We start from the raw sequence: 15,587 nt of genomic DNA, 5'->3' as shown, positions 1-15,587 counted from the left end.
CTTCACCTCCTGCCTCTTGTGGAGGATCTCTGCACACCATACTCTATTTTTGTTCTATTTAACATGGATTTGTGTTGTTTCCTCCATCACTTTCAACCCACTTTGAGGGTGGGCGCTGGGGCAGGGATGGCTGTGGCCATCAGTCCTCCAGCCCCAGGTGCAGGAGGTGCCCCCTTTTCTGGCAGCTGCCTCACAGAACCATGGAATTGTCAGGGTTGGAAGGAGCTCTGGACATCACCCTGTCCAAGCCCCTGGCAAGGCAGGGTCACCTGGAGCAGTGACACAGGAACGTGTCCAGGTGCATTTGGAAAGACTCCAAAGAGGGTGACCCCACACCCTCCCGGTTCCACCCACAATGTAAAGTTCTTCTTCATGCTGAGGTGAAATTCCTTGTATTTTAGTCTATGCACATTGCTCCTCATCCTGTCATGGGGTACAACTGAAAAGAGTCTGGCACCATCCTCTTGGTACCTGACTTTGAGATATTTATATTCTATTTGAGTATTTATTCTGCATTACAGAATTACACAGTCACCTGGATTAGAAAAGACCTCTGAGATCACCGAGTTTCAACTGACCAAACACCACATCACTCACACCATGGCACTGAGTGCCACATCCAGCTTTTCTTCAAGGACCGAGAGGAACCGTGACTCCACCGCCTCCTTGGGCAGCCTGTTCCAATGTCAAAACATCCCTTCTGAGACGATTCTTCCTGATGTCCAACCTAAGCTGCCCTGGCGCAAGTTAAGGCTCTGCCCCATTGTTCTGTCGCTGGTTCCGTGGGAGAAGAGCCCGACTCACACCTGGTCCACCCTCCTGTCAGGGAGTTGCAGACAGCAGCAAGGTCCCCCTGAGCCCCCTTTTCACCAGGCTGGGACGCCCCCTGAGCCGCTCCCCGCAGGATGTGTATAACCGAGATCCCCTCTCAGCCTTCCCTTCCCTGGCCTAAACTCGGGCAGCTCCCCCCGCCTCTCCTGACGGCCCGAGCCGTCTGGCAGCGGAGCAGCACACGAGGCGATGCCGCCTGTGGAAACACTTCCATCCCTGGCTACACGGCCAACATGGCGCCGGGCTGAGGGGGCCGGACCCGCCACCGCCCCCCGCGCGCCGTCGGGGAAGGGGCGGGCGGGCGTGGCGCGTGCCGCTCGCGGCCGCCAATCAGAGGCCGGCGGCGCCGGGCGGCGCGCGCAGGCGCGCGGGGGGCGGTTGGCGCGGCGGCGGCGCAGGCGCGGTGCCGGTGTCGCTGAGGGCGGCGGGTCCCGGCGGTCCCACGATGTGGTTCGGCGGCTCCGTCCCCGCCGCCATCGCCGCCGCCAAGGAGCGCAGCTCCGTCTTCGTCGTGTTCGTGGCAGGTACGGTACGGTACGTCCCGGGGCCGTCCGCCGCCCCCACCGGCAGGGCCCGGCAGCGCCTTCCCAGCCGTGTCCCGCCCGCCGCCCCTCCCGCCGAGCGGGATTTGTGCTGTGTCAGCCCTAGCCCGCGGTGTCGGTGTCCGGCCCCCGCCCGTCCGAGGTGCCGCCGTCCCTCCGTTCTGCGCTCCTGCACCCGGTTCTCGCCCGCGCAGCTCTCCGGGCTGCTCCTTGTGTTTTGTTTCCGTTCCTCGTACCGACAGCGCGTGTTTCATAACGCCGTAATTGGAACCTGTGGGAATTCACATCGTCTTGTGTACGCTGCCTTTTTTGTGAAAAAAATAGATGGGAAAGACTGACACAGTCTTGAGCTGCGCCAGGGGAGGTTTAGGCTGGATATTGGGAGGAATTCCTCCCCAGAACGGGTGATTGGGCATTGGAACGGGCTGTCCAGGCGGTGCTGAGGTGCCTGGGAGTGTTTAGGGAAAGGCTGGACGTGGCACTCAGTGCCGTGGTCTGGTGACAAGGGGGTGTTTGGTCATAGGTTGGACTCGATGGTCTCAGAGGCCTTTTCCAACACGATTTAAACTGTGATATTCTGTGATTAGACAAGCTCTTTAACTTATTTTTTAGCTTTTGCGTATCTTTGTGTGCGCTGTTTCTTAAGATTTTACTGTTGCCTTCCGTGCTCGTGGTTTGAAGATTTTCGGGTGCTTCAAGAAACAGTAACAATGTTGAATGTGTGACTCAGTGTTGTTCCCTTAAGAACTATTGAACTGTGGGACTCACGTGGCTTCAACAAGTTCACTCCCAAAGAGGATGTGAGCAGCAAAGTGCAGTTAAATTCCTTTAACACAGCTCTCCATGTACTTGGAGAACAGCATTTTCTGCTGGATAGTAAACGCAATCAAAGTCCTGTCAGAGCACAGATTGGGCTGTGTTGGAGTAAGGGACGGGGTGGAGCAGTTCATGAAGAAGCTCAGCCCTTGAGAAAGAATCACGTTGCACAATTTGGGAGGGACCCCATGCTGGAATAGCGTGAGGAGTCCAACCCCTGAGGAGGAAGGAGCAGCAGGGACAAGGTGTGAGGAACTGGCCGCAGGTAGGCAGGGAGGAGATTTGTTTTCATTTCCCATGATTCTGCTCTAATTTTTGATTAGTAATAAGTTAAATCAATTTTTCCCTCGTCAAATCTGTTTTGCCTGCAAAGATTACACGTGAGTGATGTCCCCCTACCCTTATCTCTTCCCATGAGCCTTCCATGACATTCTCTCTCCTGCCCAGCTGAGGAGGGCAGTGACAGAGGGACTTTGGTGGGCCTCTCAGTAGTTTCAGCTTGATACATAAATCAGGGAGAAATCCATCTTGTTACTTATGTCCAGTATTTTTTATGAAACATAAGTTCTGCACAAAATGGGGCCCATTAGATTCTGATGTTGACTAGGTGGGTGTAGGAATATGTAGATACAGAGGGGAGATACATTTATGGTTGCAGAGATGTAACCTAGTTTTGTCACAGTGTGTGCTGTGAGGATTTGTTTTGTTTGTTCCTGTGAGCCCTGGAGAAGGCAGAGCATGACTTAGCCAGGCACATCTCTGAAAGGGAAGAGTTGGAGAGTTCTGCCCACATCTGCTCCACCCTGGGCACCGTGGGATCAGGGCAGCTGACCTGTGCCAGAGCTGATCATGGAACTGTTCTGTTACATGTGCTGGCAAAGGCAGCTGGGAAGCCCAAGAACTTTCTCAGTGTGTGTGGAAGCAGCTGAGTTTGAAGGATGTGGAGTGCTGGAAGAATAGTCTGGTTTTGTGTTAGCACAGATTGGCTTTGTTGTTTGGGTAGAAATGTGTTTCACACTGCTCAGTAATGGTAACTTTAAACCTTTACACCCCACACTTCCCACTGGAAACAGGCATTTGAAAGCACCTGGAGAGCAGGCTTTCAGCAGTGTTTGGTTCTGTACACTTCATCCAATAATATCTATGGAAAAAATAATGAGAGAAATTGAAATTGTATTGGTGCAGCCATTGTGTAGGATAGCTGTTAGGTACAGTTGACCAAAATTAGGAAATTGTGATTGGACAGATTTGTCCATCTGTGTCTGGTTTCCACCACCATCTGCCTGTCCCACTCTCCCTCTCCTCTGCACTTCACTTACATTTTCTCTAGAAAATGAAGAAATGGATTATTCTTTCTGCTTCCAGAATATTTTCTAGTCAAGCAAGGAATAATGTGGTTATTTATCTTAAAAACGAGGTGGCATTTGTGATTGTAAGTGTGCATTGTTCAAGCAGGTTTCTCCTTAAGCGTTTTTGCTTGCAGCCATAATCCCAGCATTTTGAGCTCAGTGTTTAAAACCCTCATGGCACATTCTGGTGACAGGATGGTGTAAGGGTATTAAAGATGAACTCATGGCAAGTTGCAGGGAAAGGGATTGCTCCATTCTCCCCAGAGAGCATGAGGTGAAGCAGGTCTGCCTCAGGAAAGTGCTTTGAAACCCTGAGGTGAGATGTTGGGGGCCACAGCAGGTGAGGGGCTGTGTTTGGGGAACACACGGAGTGATTGCACAGGGAGAGGGTTCCTGGCAGTGCCCAGGGCATGGTGTGAAGCTGTGTCAGGGGAGCTGCAGGATATCAGCAAAAGCTTCTGTGCCCAGAGGCTGTTGGGCAGTGGAACAGGCTCCTCAGGGAAGAGTTCAGGGAGAATTTGGAAAATGCTCTCTCTAAATGTACGTGGGAGGATTTTTGGGATGTCCTGTGCAGGACCAGGAGTGGAACTCAATGATCTCTTGGGGTCCCTCCCAGCCCAGAATATGATTTTATGAACATTTATAATAATGTTCATAAAATCACAATATCAATAACACATAATATCACAATCAAATAACAATAACATTTTATGAACACGTTATGATTTTATGAACATGCCTTGGATCTTGGTGGTAGCTGTTCTGCAGATGATTTTGTAGCATTTGATCCTTTGAGTCACTAATCTAAACTTGGTACTTCATTTGATACAAAACCTCCTCTGTTCTGACTGAGGTGTTGCAGATTATTTGATATCTTTCCAAAGGTTAGACATGTTCTGATCATTAAAATACCAGGCCACTCATAAAAAATGGTTTTCAGAGTGAAAAAATGAAATGGTATGTGTGTGACAATAAAAAGCTTTAAATGAAAATGTTTGTTTCTTTTCAATAATGTTTGTAGAAACCCTCCTCCCTTTGTTCATAACTTTATTATTTTACTAATTTTTTGACAAAATGGTGATTTGCACACATAAGCTGTTTGTTAGTTATTTGTAGCCAAGATGTATCAAGGCACTTTGCAAGTTAAAGAAGTGAAATGCTGCAGAGGAGGAGGAGGTGAGTGGTTTCATGTCCTGGCTCCTGGCATTTCCAGAATGGCAATCCTCTCTTACTGAGTAGTTGTGAAATGCTGGACATGGAGCAGTAAGTTGGGCTTCTCTCTCTCCTCTGAAAGGAAAACACTTCCCTGATTACTGTGTGCTGTGGAGAATGAAAGTCTTCTGACAGCCTGTGATGGTTTTGAGTAAGTTCCTCATACAGGAAGTAAATTATTGCAGAAAAAGAGTCTTGTCCAGTATGTGAATCATTTGAGAAAGGATCTATGTTTTCCCTATGTAGATTTACCTGATCAGGTTTAAGAGATGAGGAAGTGTGACTGAGTTGTTTACAGATCATTCCACTAAGTGAAATAGAGTGATGTTTTTTGTTTGAGAAACAAGAAATCTGAGAGGTTTGGGATCTAGAATTCTAAGGCTGTTGTGCTGGCTCACTGTTTAGCAGAATTATTAATTACATCAAGTTCTGCTGCACTTGACTTCTTGACTTTTCTAATGTTTTTCCTGTGACATGGCAGTTTTGATTTCAGGATATAATTACTGCTACAAACTGTAATAAAAATGAACCCTAACCCCTAAATGAGAAAGGGTTATCAAAACAAAAAGATGTATGAGAATAAGCAACTGTTCAGTGGGTAGTGACAATATTAATCAGTGCATCATGGCACAGAGCTTTATAAAATGTGAGCTCTCAGCACTTTCATTCAGTCATCTCTCAGACTCTACTGTGAGCAGCCTCTGCCCTGTTTGTGTCTTTCAGCATTCTTTTTTCTCCAGCAGTTGGCTGTGTGGAAAAGTTAGTGTTAGGCAAGTATTTGGATATTTTTAGTAGCCTAATCAGATGAGCACATGTCCTTACAAACAGTGTGTGGTGAAGCAGCTGCCTGCCTGTGAGCACTTGGAAACAGGAGAGGAGGCTGAGCTGCTCTGGGCACAACAGCTGCATTGACCACACTTGGAAGCACTGCACTTCAAGCAGGAGGAAAGGTTCCCACGTAAAATAGCCTAAATATTTGCTTGCTTATGCACAAGAATAATAATAGAGGTAGATGCTTTCTTACTTGCTCCAGTAATTCCCAGGGAAAACTGAGACACGTGGTTGAAACCACTTCTCCAAAATTGTGTTTTTGATACATGCCCCTGTGAGAGGCCTTGTGACCAGATAGCAGCACTTCACTGGGAGATTCCACATGTAACTCCTGATCTTTAACAAGTCAAAAATATTGCATGGAATGGCAACTGGGATGAAACAAACAAGTGGTTTGTTGTTGTCACTGAATAAAGGACTACTATACTTCTATACTTGTGACTCAATTCTTTATCAAGGCTGCAGTCCATTCCAAGCTGCTAGGAAGTAAGACAGAGTGAAGATAAAGAAATGGTTGCAGGCCAGTGTACTTGTTGAAAGATGGTTAATATTAATCAGAATCTATTTATTAACCCACACCCTCACTAAACTGGTGTTTTAGGAGATAAATGTATGATTGATCTGTTTCATCTGATTAAAATAACACCTCTGAATCTGTGGCCCCTGAACACCTTTTCAGTTTCTCTTATCCAAGGATCTCCTCTGCATTTGTTATTCTTGTTCTGTGCTCCTCACACCTTTTCCTCCCATCATACTGTTACTGTTAATGTCAGGAAGTGGAATACAAAACTAAGTTATAAATAATTTGCAAATAAATGTTTCTTGTTTTTACACTGTCAAACTGTGAAACCTTACCTGCTGAATTATGTATTTACAGGGAGTGAAGACCACAGGTTTATCTACTAGCAGCTGATGTACTAATGTATAATTAAACTTATGACCATAGTTTTGCCATATCAAAGTGAACCAGCTGGAGTGAATTGTCTCCAGATTATTAAAAATAATAATTACAAACTGACTTGAAAATAATCCCTAGAGTGTTTTACAAAGGTGAATCCAAGGGATTGAAGGAAAGGTAAAATCAGGGCAGAAACAGCAATTTGTGGTGGGTTTAACTCATGTGTGTGCTGTGTCTGGCAGGTGAAGATGAACAATCTACTGAGATGGCTGCAAGGTGGGAAGACGAGAAGGTGACTGAAGCTGCATCAGATGGTTTTGTTGCTATTAAAATTGACACCAAAAGGTTTGAGCCTATTCTAATTCTGTCTCTTATACAGTCTTTCATTGATGATGATGAGAGTAAGAGGCTTTTGAAGTCCTCACCCTGATTAGGAGATAGTGTAAATACAGGGTTCCAGAACAGAAGTGAATTCAGTACTCCTGGAGTCCCTAAAGCCTGAGAAAATGTCAATTCTGCACATACTCATTGAGTATTTCAGACTGTATTGCAGTACTAGTAATAGAATGCTTGAGATTGCCCTTTCTCAACTGGAAGAGACACAAAAATGCCATTAAAAATGCAAGTGCTAGAGGCAGTTCTTCGTTTGCCAGGTTACATAATGAATTAAAAACCTTTCATGAATTCAGAAAGATAAAAATCTGTAAAGCCCCAGAGCAAATGTGTTTGCCTCCATTGTAGCACATAGAATGGAGAAGCATTTAAGCTCCTGGGTAAATTACTCAGCTGTTTTTGTTAATGTTTGTGTTCCGGTCCATGTACACAAAGTGCACTGACATTTCCCCAAATGGTATTATTTTGAAATGCACTATAGACATTTTATTAGATTTACTATATTATATGTGCTCAATAGACTAGATTTCTTTTTCCTGACTTGCCTTTTAGCACTGCTTTCTTAATTTTATGTAGTCAACTGTGATAACCAAGGATTGTCACCATGTCAACACTTCTGCAAAATGCTAATGATAAGATGCAGTGCAAATTTGCTTTTAGTGTTCTCTCAAGTATTTAAATAGTTTTGTAGGACAGTTATTTTTATGATGAAAGACTTAATCTAAAGTTGTTGCAAAATGATTGCTACTCCTAAATGAATCTTTTCTTTTAAACAGTGAAGCATGCCTGCAGTTTTCTCAAATTTGTATCCTTTGAGATCTGTTTAGATGCTACATTATGATTACAGATAATTGCTCTTTACAAGTTAATACCCTTTTTAAGACAAATACTTACAAGCAATGCTATTGAAAATACTTATTTTGGCACAAAACCATGCAATAAACTGTGTTAATAGATACCATCTGTGTATTCAACTAGTTGTCAGTTATTAGAGAAAGTGAGCAAATTGGGTTTTTTTATGTTAATCCTATGTAATTCTCTAAATAGAAAATTATCTAAAGCTTTATGTAATCTAAATAACCTGTTGGTCCTACTAATCAGCATTAGAAAACAAACAAAAAAAGGCTTTAAATGATGAGCTGGGGCTCAGAGGTGCAGAGGAGGGGGAAGAAGCAGTGGGCTGGGTCTGTCACATACCCAGGTGTGCCTGCTCAAGGAGGTCACTGCTTACAGCTCATTCATTCTGTGATGCTGGGAATTCCTAACTTGGATATCTTCGTGCTCAGGAGAGTTCATAACTGTCTACTTAAGATGTTGTCTGACACTAAAACAAAAGATTCTCAAGTCAATGCATAATCAGTTGCCTGAAAAGTTGGAGAAAAATACTTTGGCCTAAACCAATAAAAAGAAAAGGAGAAATGCTTACCAGTTGCATGTAATGTTTGCCAGCATCTTCTTCTCTCTGCCTCCCTTGGCCCTGGCTGCTGGTGAGCAGTTGGAGATGAGAGCACTAGGCTAGAAGCTGTAGGAAGGGCTGCTGTGCCCTGTAAAGTTACTCTGTGTCACCTCCTGCCTTTCACTGCCCTTAACTGTCTGTGCAGATCCTGTGGTGTGTGTCCCATCCAGCTTTTTTATAGGAGACAATGGAATCCCTTTGGAAGTCATTGCTGGCAGCGTTTCTGTGGAAGAACTCGTTACCAGAATCCATAAAGTCAAACAGGTAATGCTGACAGGTGGATCCTCCAGGGGGCCCTGGCCCTTAGCTTGGGCCTTTGGCAGTTACTGGTGGGAGCAGAACCAGTGAGTTACAACAATAAAATCTGCAACCTTGGGTTCAGGACACACTGAAGCACTGTGAACAAGTGCTGTGTTCATTTTTGTTTGGTTTAGATCACCTGTGTAAACAAACCCACAGTACTGGAGAACTGGAATGACAAAATGTGACAGCTCACCTTTAAGGGGATTACTCTCTATCTTATAATGTGGTTATGTAATATTGTTCTGTAATGTGGATTTATAAAATTATATACAAGTGTAGATTGCTTTATCTCTTTGATTTCAAGTGCAAGACTAAAAATAGAAAAATATATGAAATGCATGATTGTACCATACTCAACAATATGTGGTAATTCTAGATTTGTATTTTCAATAAGGCTGATTTTTCACTAATAATTCAGTCTTGGCCTTTTTTAACTTGTGAAAAATACTTGAACTTTCATAGGCTCCATTCTCTCTTCCCAATTTCGTAGATGCACACGGGGAAAGGGCGGCCTGTGGAGAACGGCAGTCAGGCAGCTGCTCCCTGTCCCTCCTCTCAGTCTGATGGTGCTCCAGAAAGTGCAGAATCCAGAGCAGGGCTTTGTGACTCTGCTGAGGCTCTCATGCCTGAGACAACAGCATCTTCTGCTGGTAATGGTTAGTGTTCTTGCCACCTCAAATGCCCCCTCATTTGCTTTGGAAATGGTTTGTCTTAATTTGTTACATGATGGTACATAAAAGGCCATGTATTGAGCAGACTCACTGAAGGAAAATTTGGGATATTCCAGAATGCTTTGTGCTTAGTTTTAGTAAGTGAGGAATCTATTGAGTTTATAACTCAATAAAATTGTGTATGCTTTCCTGAAAAAGGGGTCAATTAAAGAGTTTTTTTGGCTTAGTAACCTGAAACCAAATTGTTGAGGGGGGGAGTCCAAGTAACAGAACCCTGTATGAGATATCCCAGTCGCTGCAAATTGTGGCTAGCAATGAGCCTGATAATTGTTATGATAAGAAATGCACCTTTTCTGGTTTTTTCTTATGCATTGCTTTCTTGTAAACCCCTTGAAGATGAAGCAAATTCAGGTCAAGCAAGCCAGGAAGCAACTAATTCTGCAGAAGAGCAAGCAAATGATGCTCAGCCTGTGAATGATCTTACACTCAAAGTAGAAAGGCAAGTCTTTTTTTGCAGACTTCTTAATGTATTGTATTTGTTTCTGAGGAGGCAGTTTTGTTGGGTTTTGGGTTGGTTTGGGATTTTTTAACAAACATGTTTAATTACAGGATTTTGGTCCTTTATCTGTTGTCATCTGGCAAATATTTATGTGGTCTTAGTTCTGTTACATTTCTCTGACAATACTAGGGGTGATACCAAACCAGGTTTTTAATTAATATAATTCCTCATGTACTTTGAAAGAAAGAGGTGATCTGGAAAACTGTAAGTGTTCACCTTTGATATAACCTCAATAGAGAGGATATGTTTGCTGCAGGTTCTTGAATTAATTCAAACATTGAACTCAAAGCAGTGGAAACTGGTGCAATAAAATGCTGACCTAGGTTTTGTATAGACCTGCCATCTTATTTCTTCTTGTTGATTTGTTGACTGTTTGTCGTTTAGGGATAGTGAAAAAGTCAGTGAGATCCTATTCTGAGACTTGTGTTTTGATCAGTGAACAGCAATCACTTGAGTTCAGTTTTTTGAAGTACAGTGATCTGAAACACCTGGCTCAAAACATATTGATTCATTATAATTTTTTTTAAATATGGGATATTATTTATAAACTTGTTTTTAGTAATTGATATTTGAAATATCTTGTCTAAAATCATAACACATGTTTAGCAAATAGGAATATTTATAATGCTAAAATATGTTTTAAATCTTTTTCATTCTTTTTTTAGTTTTCTTCTAAAGTTATTACACAATTTTTTACTTACCACTGATAGGGCAATGCAGTCAATATTTTAATATAATTATCAGTGTTCCTTTTAAAATAATGCATAATTTATCTACAGCAATTTTTGCAAGGGGGAGAAAGAGGCCAAGCTCTGTGGTAACCACCACTTTCTTTTGAACAGCTACCATACATTTTTCTGATTATACAGCTTTTCACATTGGGTCATGCCTGCCCTTTCCCCAGACTTCAGTTATGTTGGGATTTTATTGCCAATCTGTATTGAGAAATTCACTTTGTTCTTTAAGTTAATCTTTATTCTGAGGCATTTTTCTGGATAGCTGAGGCAGATGCTTATGCATCTATGTCAGGGCTATGTATTACTTGTGTTCCATTTTAGGAGGTGATGTGCAGAAGAAACCAGATGGCTTAAATAGCTAAAAAGAGATTGAGATTTAGTGTTTCTGTTACCACAGATCATAAATAGTATTTGCTTATTGTAATCTTCATAAGTTGGTTCAACAGTAAGAAAATGCAGGAATCTTCATTTAATGAGTGGAAAAGGGACAAAAGGAATAGGTTAGAACAGCTCTGAAGTGAGAAAGGAGGTGGTGAAATCACCACTGCCCTTTGCATGGAAGGTGCACCCGCATGGGAATGAATCACTGTGGTACTGTGCTACAGCTCATTTTCATGTGTTCTCCTGGGTTTGCAAATGCTTCATTCACATTTGAAAATACTGCAGTGATAAGACTTTTCACTCTATTCTTAAATATAGGTTAACAAAAAAGCTTGAAGAAAGACGAGAAGAGAAAAGGAAAGAAGAAGAACAGGTAACACAAAAATGTAAAACCTCTTGCAGTTGCAGGTTTGGTTTTTTTTAACCCTTATTTGAATACATAATAAATAATTAATTCCTTCTTGCACAAACATACCTCAGTCTTTTCTCTTGCCCGAGGCAATTTTGTGCTTCAATTTTTATATCTCTCTATTCAGAAAGAAATTAAGAAAGAAATTGAAAGAAGGAAAACTGGGAAAGAAATGTTGGAGTACAAAAGACGACAGGAAGAAGAACTGACCAAACGCATGTTGGAGGAAAGGAACAGAGAAAAGGCAGAAGAGAGGGCTGCTAGAGAGCGCATAAGGCAACAGATTGCAATGGTAAATTCTGCATTTTGGAAGAGAATTTGCTGCTTCACACAGTGTACTAAAATGATAATTTTTCACATTTGCTGAGGCTTTGAAAGATTATTCATTTTTCCATTTGGAATCCTGTAGCCTTGTATAGTGACAATTTTTGTGTTTGGTGTTTATGTTGCATTTCCTGTGTATAAAATGAAACTTCTGCTTTCATCTTCACAATTCTATATGAACAAACATTTCTGTCATATTGCTTGAGTCTAGTGGAGAATTATCATATAAACGTAAAAATAATTGCAGTTTAGGCATGGTGGTAAAAGAGAAGCACAGGGTGTATTTAATTGTAGAACATACACGAGAACACTGCCCTCAGAATGGTGAGGAGGATTATTTTCCAAGTTGGTATATATGTGTGTGTGCATATATGAATGTAAACAGTAGATAACAACTGATATTCTTCCTCATTATTAGGCTTTGGTATAGAACACTCAGAATTGCCGTTGTGTAACTCATTGTAAGGTTTTTGCCTTTATCTTCCCTGGAGTGTTGAGCTTGCATGGGAAGATCATCTATTAACAACTGGTTGTGGGAAGTGACTCAGTGAGAAGTGTCATCTTGGCTAATGACACGAGATTGTGCCGTTTGGCACTGAATAATTCTTTGCAGTTCCAGTCTTTTCTCCATATGGTCTGTTTGTATCTGTGCAGTTGGTCCATGAGTATAGATCACAGCTGTCTAATGAATGTTAAGCAACAAGTTATGATCACAATTAAGGTTTCCCTTTGGTCCTTCCACAGGATCGTGCTGAGAGGGCAGCTCGCTTTGCAAAGTCGAAGGAAGAAGCAGAAGCTGCAAAAGCTGCAGCTCTTCAGGCTAAACAGGCTGAAATAGAGGCCAGAAAAGAGGCAGCTCAAAGGGAGCGAAGGTGAGTTGCAGTAGAGACACAAGTGTGTATTGTGGGGGAGAGAGATAAAGAAACTTTTTTAAAAGAGTTAATATATCTCCTTATCTCTTGACAACATGTTGCCGTGTTGAGCTGTTTCAGTAGTGACATTAAAGGTAGCTGTTTACAAGAACGTGATGCTCTTTGAGAGCTTTCATCTTTTTGACATTCATGATCATGAAACACTGACCACCTTTACTGGTGTGCTATGTGAGTTAGATAAGAGCTGTTCTGTGTCTGAGCTTTGATTTAAATACCAGTGTAATGGAGCTTGGTGGGGTACTAGATAAGGTGAGAATGCCAAAGATGATGCCTGGACAGAATGACTGGATAATGCCAGCACTGCTGGGGAGCTTGGTGCAGATCCAGGGGCTGTGTGTGGATGGCTTGGACTCAGCAAGGCTGTGCTGGGCCCATCAGTGCCCATGTCAGAGCTGTCTCCTGCTTTGCCCAGCACTGCTGGCTTAAGAATTATCCAAACCTATGAGAACCTTATATGGAGTTGTGGAGAGATCCATTGAGATCAGCAGGTGGTTTTCCACTGTGAATTCACTCTTACAACCCTTCTGCACTGCCCTGAGCAGCAGGACTGTCCCTCTCTGCCACATTTCAGTAGTACCAAGCCCAAGGCCCAGGAGCCTTTGTCTGTGAGTGTTCATGTCCTGACTGACCCCAATGCCTGTCCCACAGTGCAATAGCCAGGATTCAGTTCCGCCTCCCCGATGGATCTTCCTTCACCAACCAGTTCCCATCTGAAGCACGGCTAGAAGAAGCCAGGCAGTTTGCTGCACAGGTAATATGGGCATTTTGTTTCTCACCTAGGTGCTGATTGTCATTTGTTGAGCCTCAAGTAGTTGTTATGGTGGTGGTGTTGCCATCAACTCCTTTCCTTATTGGGTATTTGAAGGGAGTTTTAGCAGCCTTCTCCAGTGCCACCAAGTGCCTTTGGATTGCTGCAGTGTGTCATTACTAAGATATCGAGAAAAATGAACAATATTTCATCTCCTACTTTGAGGATGATTGATAGTTTGATACGAAACTCTTGTTAAGGTATACTCACCTGGCAAATACTCAATTGTTTGAAAATGAGCAGTCATAAATAAAATGTTTTCTTTATGTGCTTCACAGACGGTTGGTAACACTTATGGCAATTTTTCACTGGCAACAATGTTTCCCAGGAGGGAGTTTACCAAAGAAGATTATGGAAAGAAGTTACTGGAACTCGAGTTGGCACCCAGTGCTTCAGTGGTGCTGCTGCCGGTAGGTGCTGGGTTCTGTGTGTCGGATTTTTCAAACAGCAGTACAGTAGCTGGATACTTGCTGTTAGTTGGCCATGATGGTATTGGGCTTGAATTTGGGGATTTTCTTTGTCTAAAGATTGCAAAATTACTCTAGTTTTTGTCAGGACTGATTTGGAGTAGTTTCTCTGATAAATGGTGACTTGTCTTAGATACTTGTCTAAGGTGTAACCAAAGTTGTTTCTTTGTGTCTGCTGAGCTGCTTAGAAAGGATGCCTGAAATACTCTGTCTACAAGAGCAGGACTTCAATACCTGACAGCTTTGCTTGGTGTGTTCATGACAGGCGGGAAGACCTGCGACTTCTGTTGTTCAGGCTTCGGGCAGCGACCTGTGGAAGTTCTTGGGCACAATCCTTTACCCCCTCCTAGCGGTTTGGAGATTCATTAGCAACTTCCTGTTTACGAGCCCACCCCCCTCGCAGCCCTCTGTGAGATCAGCTCACCAGCAGGAGCACTCGGCTCCCTCAGCCTCGGGCAGCCTCGAGCAGAGCAGGTAAGGAAAGTGTTCAGGCAGCTGTTTCTCCAGCCTCTTGCTGCAATTGCTGTAATCTTGCAGTGAGGAACTGAACTCCCAATTATACAGTAGGAAAAGCATTGGCTCGCAGTTATTTATGAATGGGGAATTAACTGTAACTACAAAGGTGAGCTTCACTTCAGCTGATGCTGTTTGGAAGATAAAAATGTTAAAAATGAGATATCAAACTGTTAGGGGATGGTTGTTCAAGAAGCAGAAGCAGATGAAGTCTGGTTTTGACCGGTTTTGTATTGCCTAGAGAATGAGATCTCCCATGTACCAGGAGAGCTGCTCAGCTGTTTCTGGTGAAGAAGCCACTTATTGCATCAATGACAGGGAAAATGAGAGTCTGCCACTCTGTCTGACTGCTAAATGACACATTTTCACCTGGGTATTGCTTGCCAAGGAAACAAAGGGGTGAAGAAAACTATTCTTGAGGATAAGAGAAGGATGGATGATTTGTGTTTATTGCATTTGCTGCTTCTCTTGTGTAATTATTACTGAGGAAACTGTCAAACCCCACTGTTCTTTGTGCCCTAGGCAAGCAGTCAGGAAACGAGTAGTGGAAAAGCGGGGGGAAGACTTCAAAAAAGAAGGCAAAATCTATAGACTGAGGACTCAAGATGATGGAGAAGATGAAAACAATACTTGGAATGGAAATTCTACACAACAAATGTAGTTTTGAGTAACTGCAGTTACTATCTGGCTGCTTTTTTTTTTTCCTTCTCTTGTTTGATCTGTCAACTAAAGCTTCTGGACAAGTGGGGCTTATTTTCCACTGACTGAATTACTTCATTCTTGTTCCTGGTGGATTATGGAATAAAGTCACTTATGCCAGAAAAATCAAGTGGGTGTAGGTGAAACCTAGTAAAAAGACTGAAAATCTCCATCAGCTTTCATAAATATTGCCCTATGCCATAGAAAGGCACTTTTTAATCTATAAATATTCTGCTACATAAATTTAAGGGCCAGATATATTCATATAAAGGTCATGGCAGACAATGACTGATTAAAATGAGAGTTTCAGAGGCACTATAAGTAGCAAATCAGGTAACTAATTTATGTTTAACTTTTTTCTTGCTTCTGCAACTGCAAGCAAAACCTTGTAGTTTTTAATTCCCTAAGCACTCAATAAACTATTTTCCAGAAAACATGACTACCTTGTGAAGTTCC

General features: G+C 42.7%; 1 protein-coding gene across 2 annotated transcripts; it reads left to right on the top strand.

The window, feature by feature from the left end:
• The first annotated feature begins 1,162 nt into the window (after positions 1 to 1,162).
• On the top strand, positions 1,163 to 15,570 carry LOC102060809 (UBX domain-containing protein 4). Of its 2 annotated transcripts, none has more exons than XM_074547926.1 (13): positions 1,163 to 1,355; positions 6,722 to 6,824; positions 7,649 to 7,677; positions 8,474 to 8,592; positions 9,122 to 9,281; positions 9,699 to 9,801; positions 11,298 to 11,352; positions 11,516 to 11,680; positions 12,457 to 12,584; positions 13,293 to 13,395; positions 13,731 to 13,862; positions 14,185 to 14,393; positions 14,955 to 15,570. In XM_074547926.1, the coding sequence occupies exons 1-13, from the start codon at positions 1,277 to 1,279 to the stop codon at positions 15,091 to 15,093; spliced, it is 1,524 nt and encodes a 507-aa protein (XP_074404027.1). In that variant the 5' UTR covers positions 1,163 to 1,276; the 3' UTR covers positions 15,094 to 15,570. The 2 variants fall into 2 exon arrangements, with proteins under 2 accessions (XP_074404027.1, XP_074404026.1); XM_074547925.1 differs by having other exon boundaries at positions 1,192 to 1,355; positions 9,122 to 9,287.
• The last annotated feature ends 17 nt before the right edge of the window (positions 15,571 to 15,587 follow it).

This window comes from Zonotrichia albicollis, chromosome 10 (assembly GCF_047830755.1).
Source record: "Zonotrichia albicollis isolate bZonAlb1 chromosome 10, bZonAlb1.hap1, whole genome shotgun sequence".
NCBI lineage: Eukaryota > Metazoa > Chordata > Aves > Passeriformes > Passerellidae > Zonotrichia > Zonotrichia albicollis.
This window is presented reverse-complemented; position numbering and strand designations above follow the sequence as displayed.

Coding starts and splice junctions, on each gene's coding strand:
- LOC102060809 (XM_074547925.1), top strand. CDS start 1,277: ATGTGGTTCGGCGGCTCCGTCCCCGCCGCCATCGCCGCCGCCAAGGAG. Junction 9,802..11,297: donor CTTACACTCAAAGTAGAAAG/GCAAGTCTTTTT, acceptor TCTTAAATATAG/GTTAACAAAAAAGCTTGAAG. Junction 11,353..11,515: donor AAAGGAAAGAAGAAGAACAG/GTAACACAAAAA, acceptor CTCTCTATTCAG/AAAGAAATTAAGAAAGAAAT.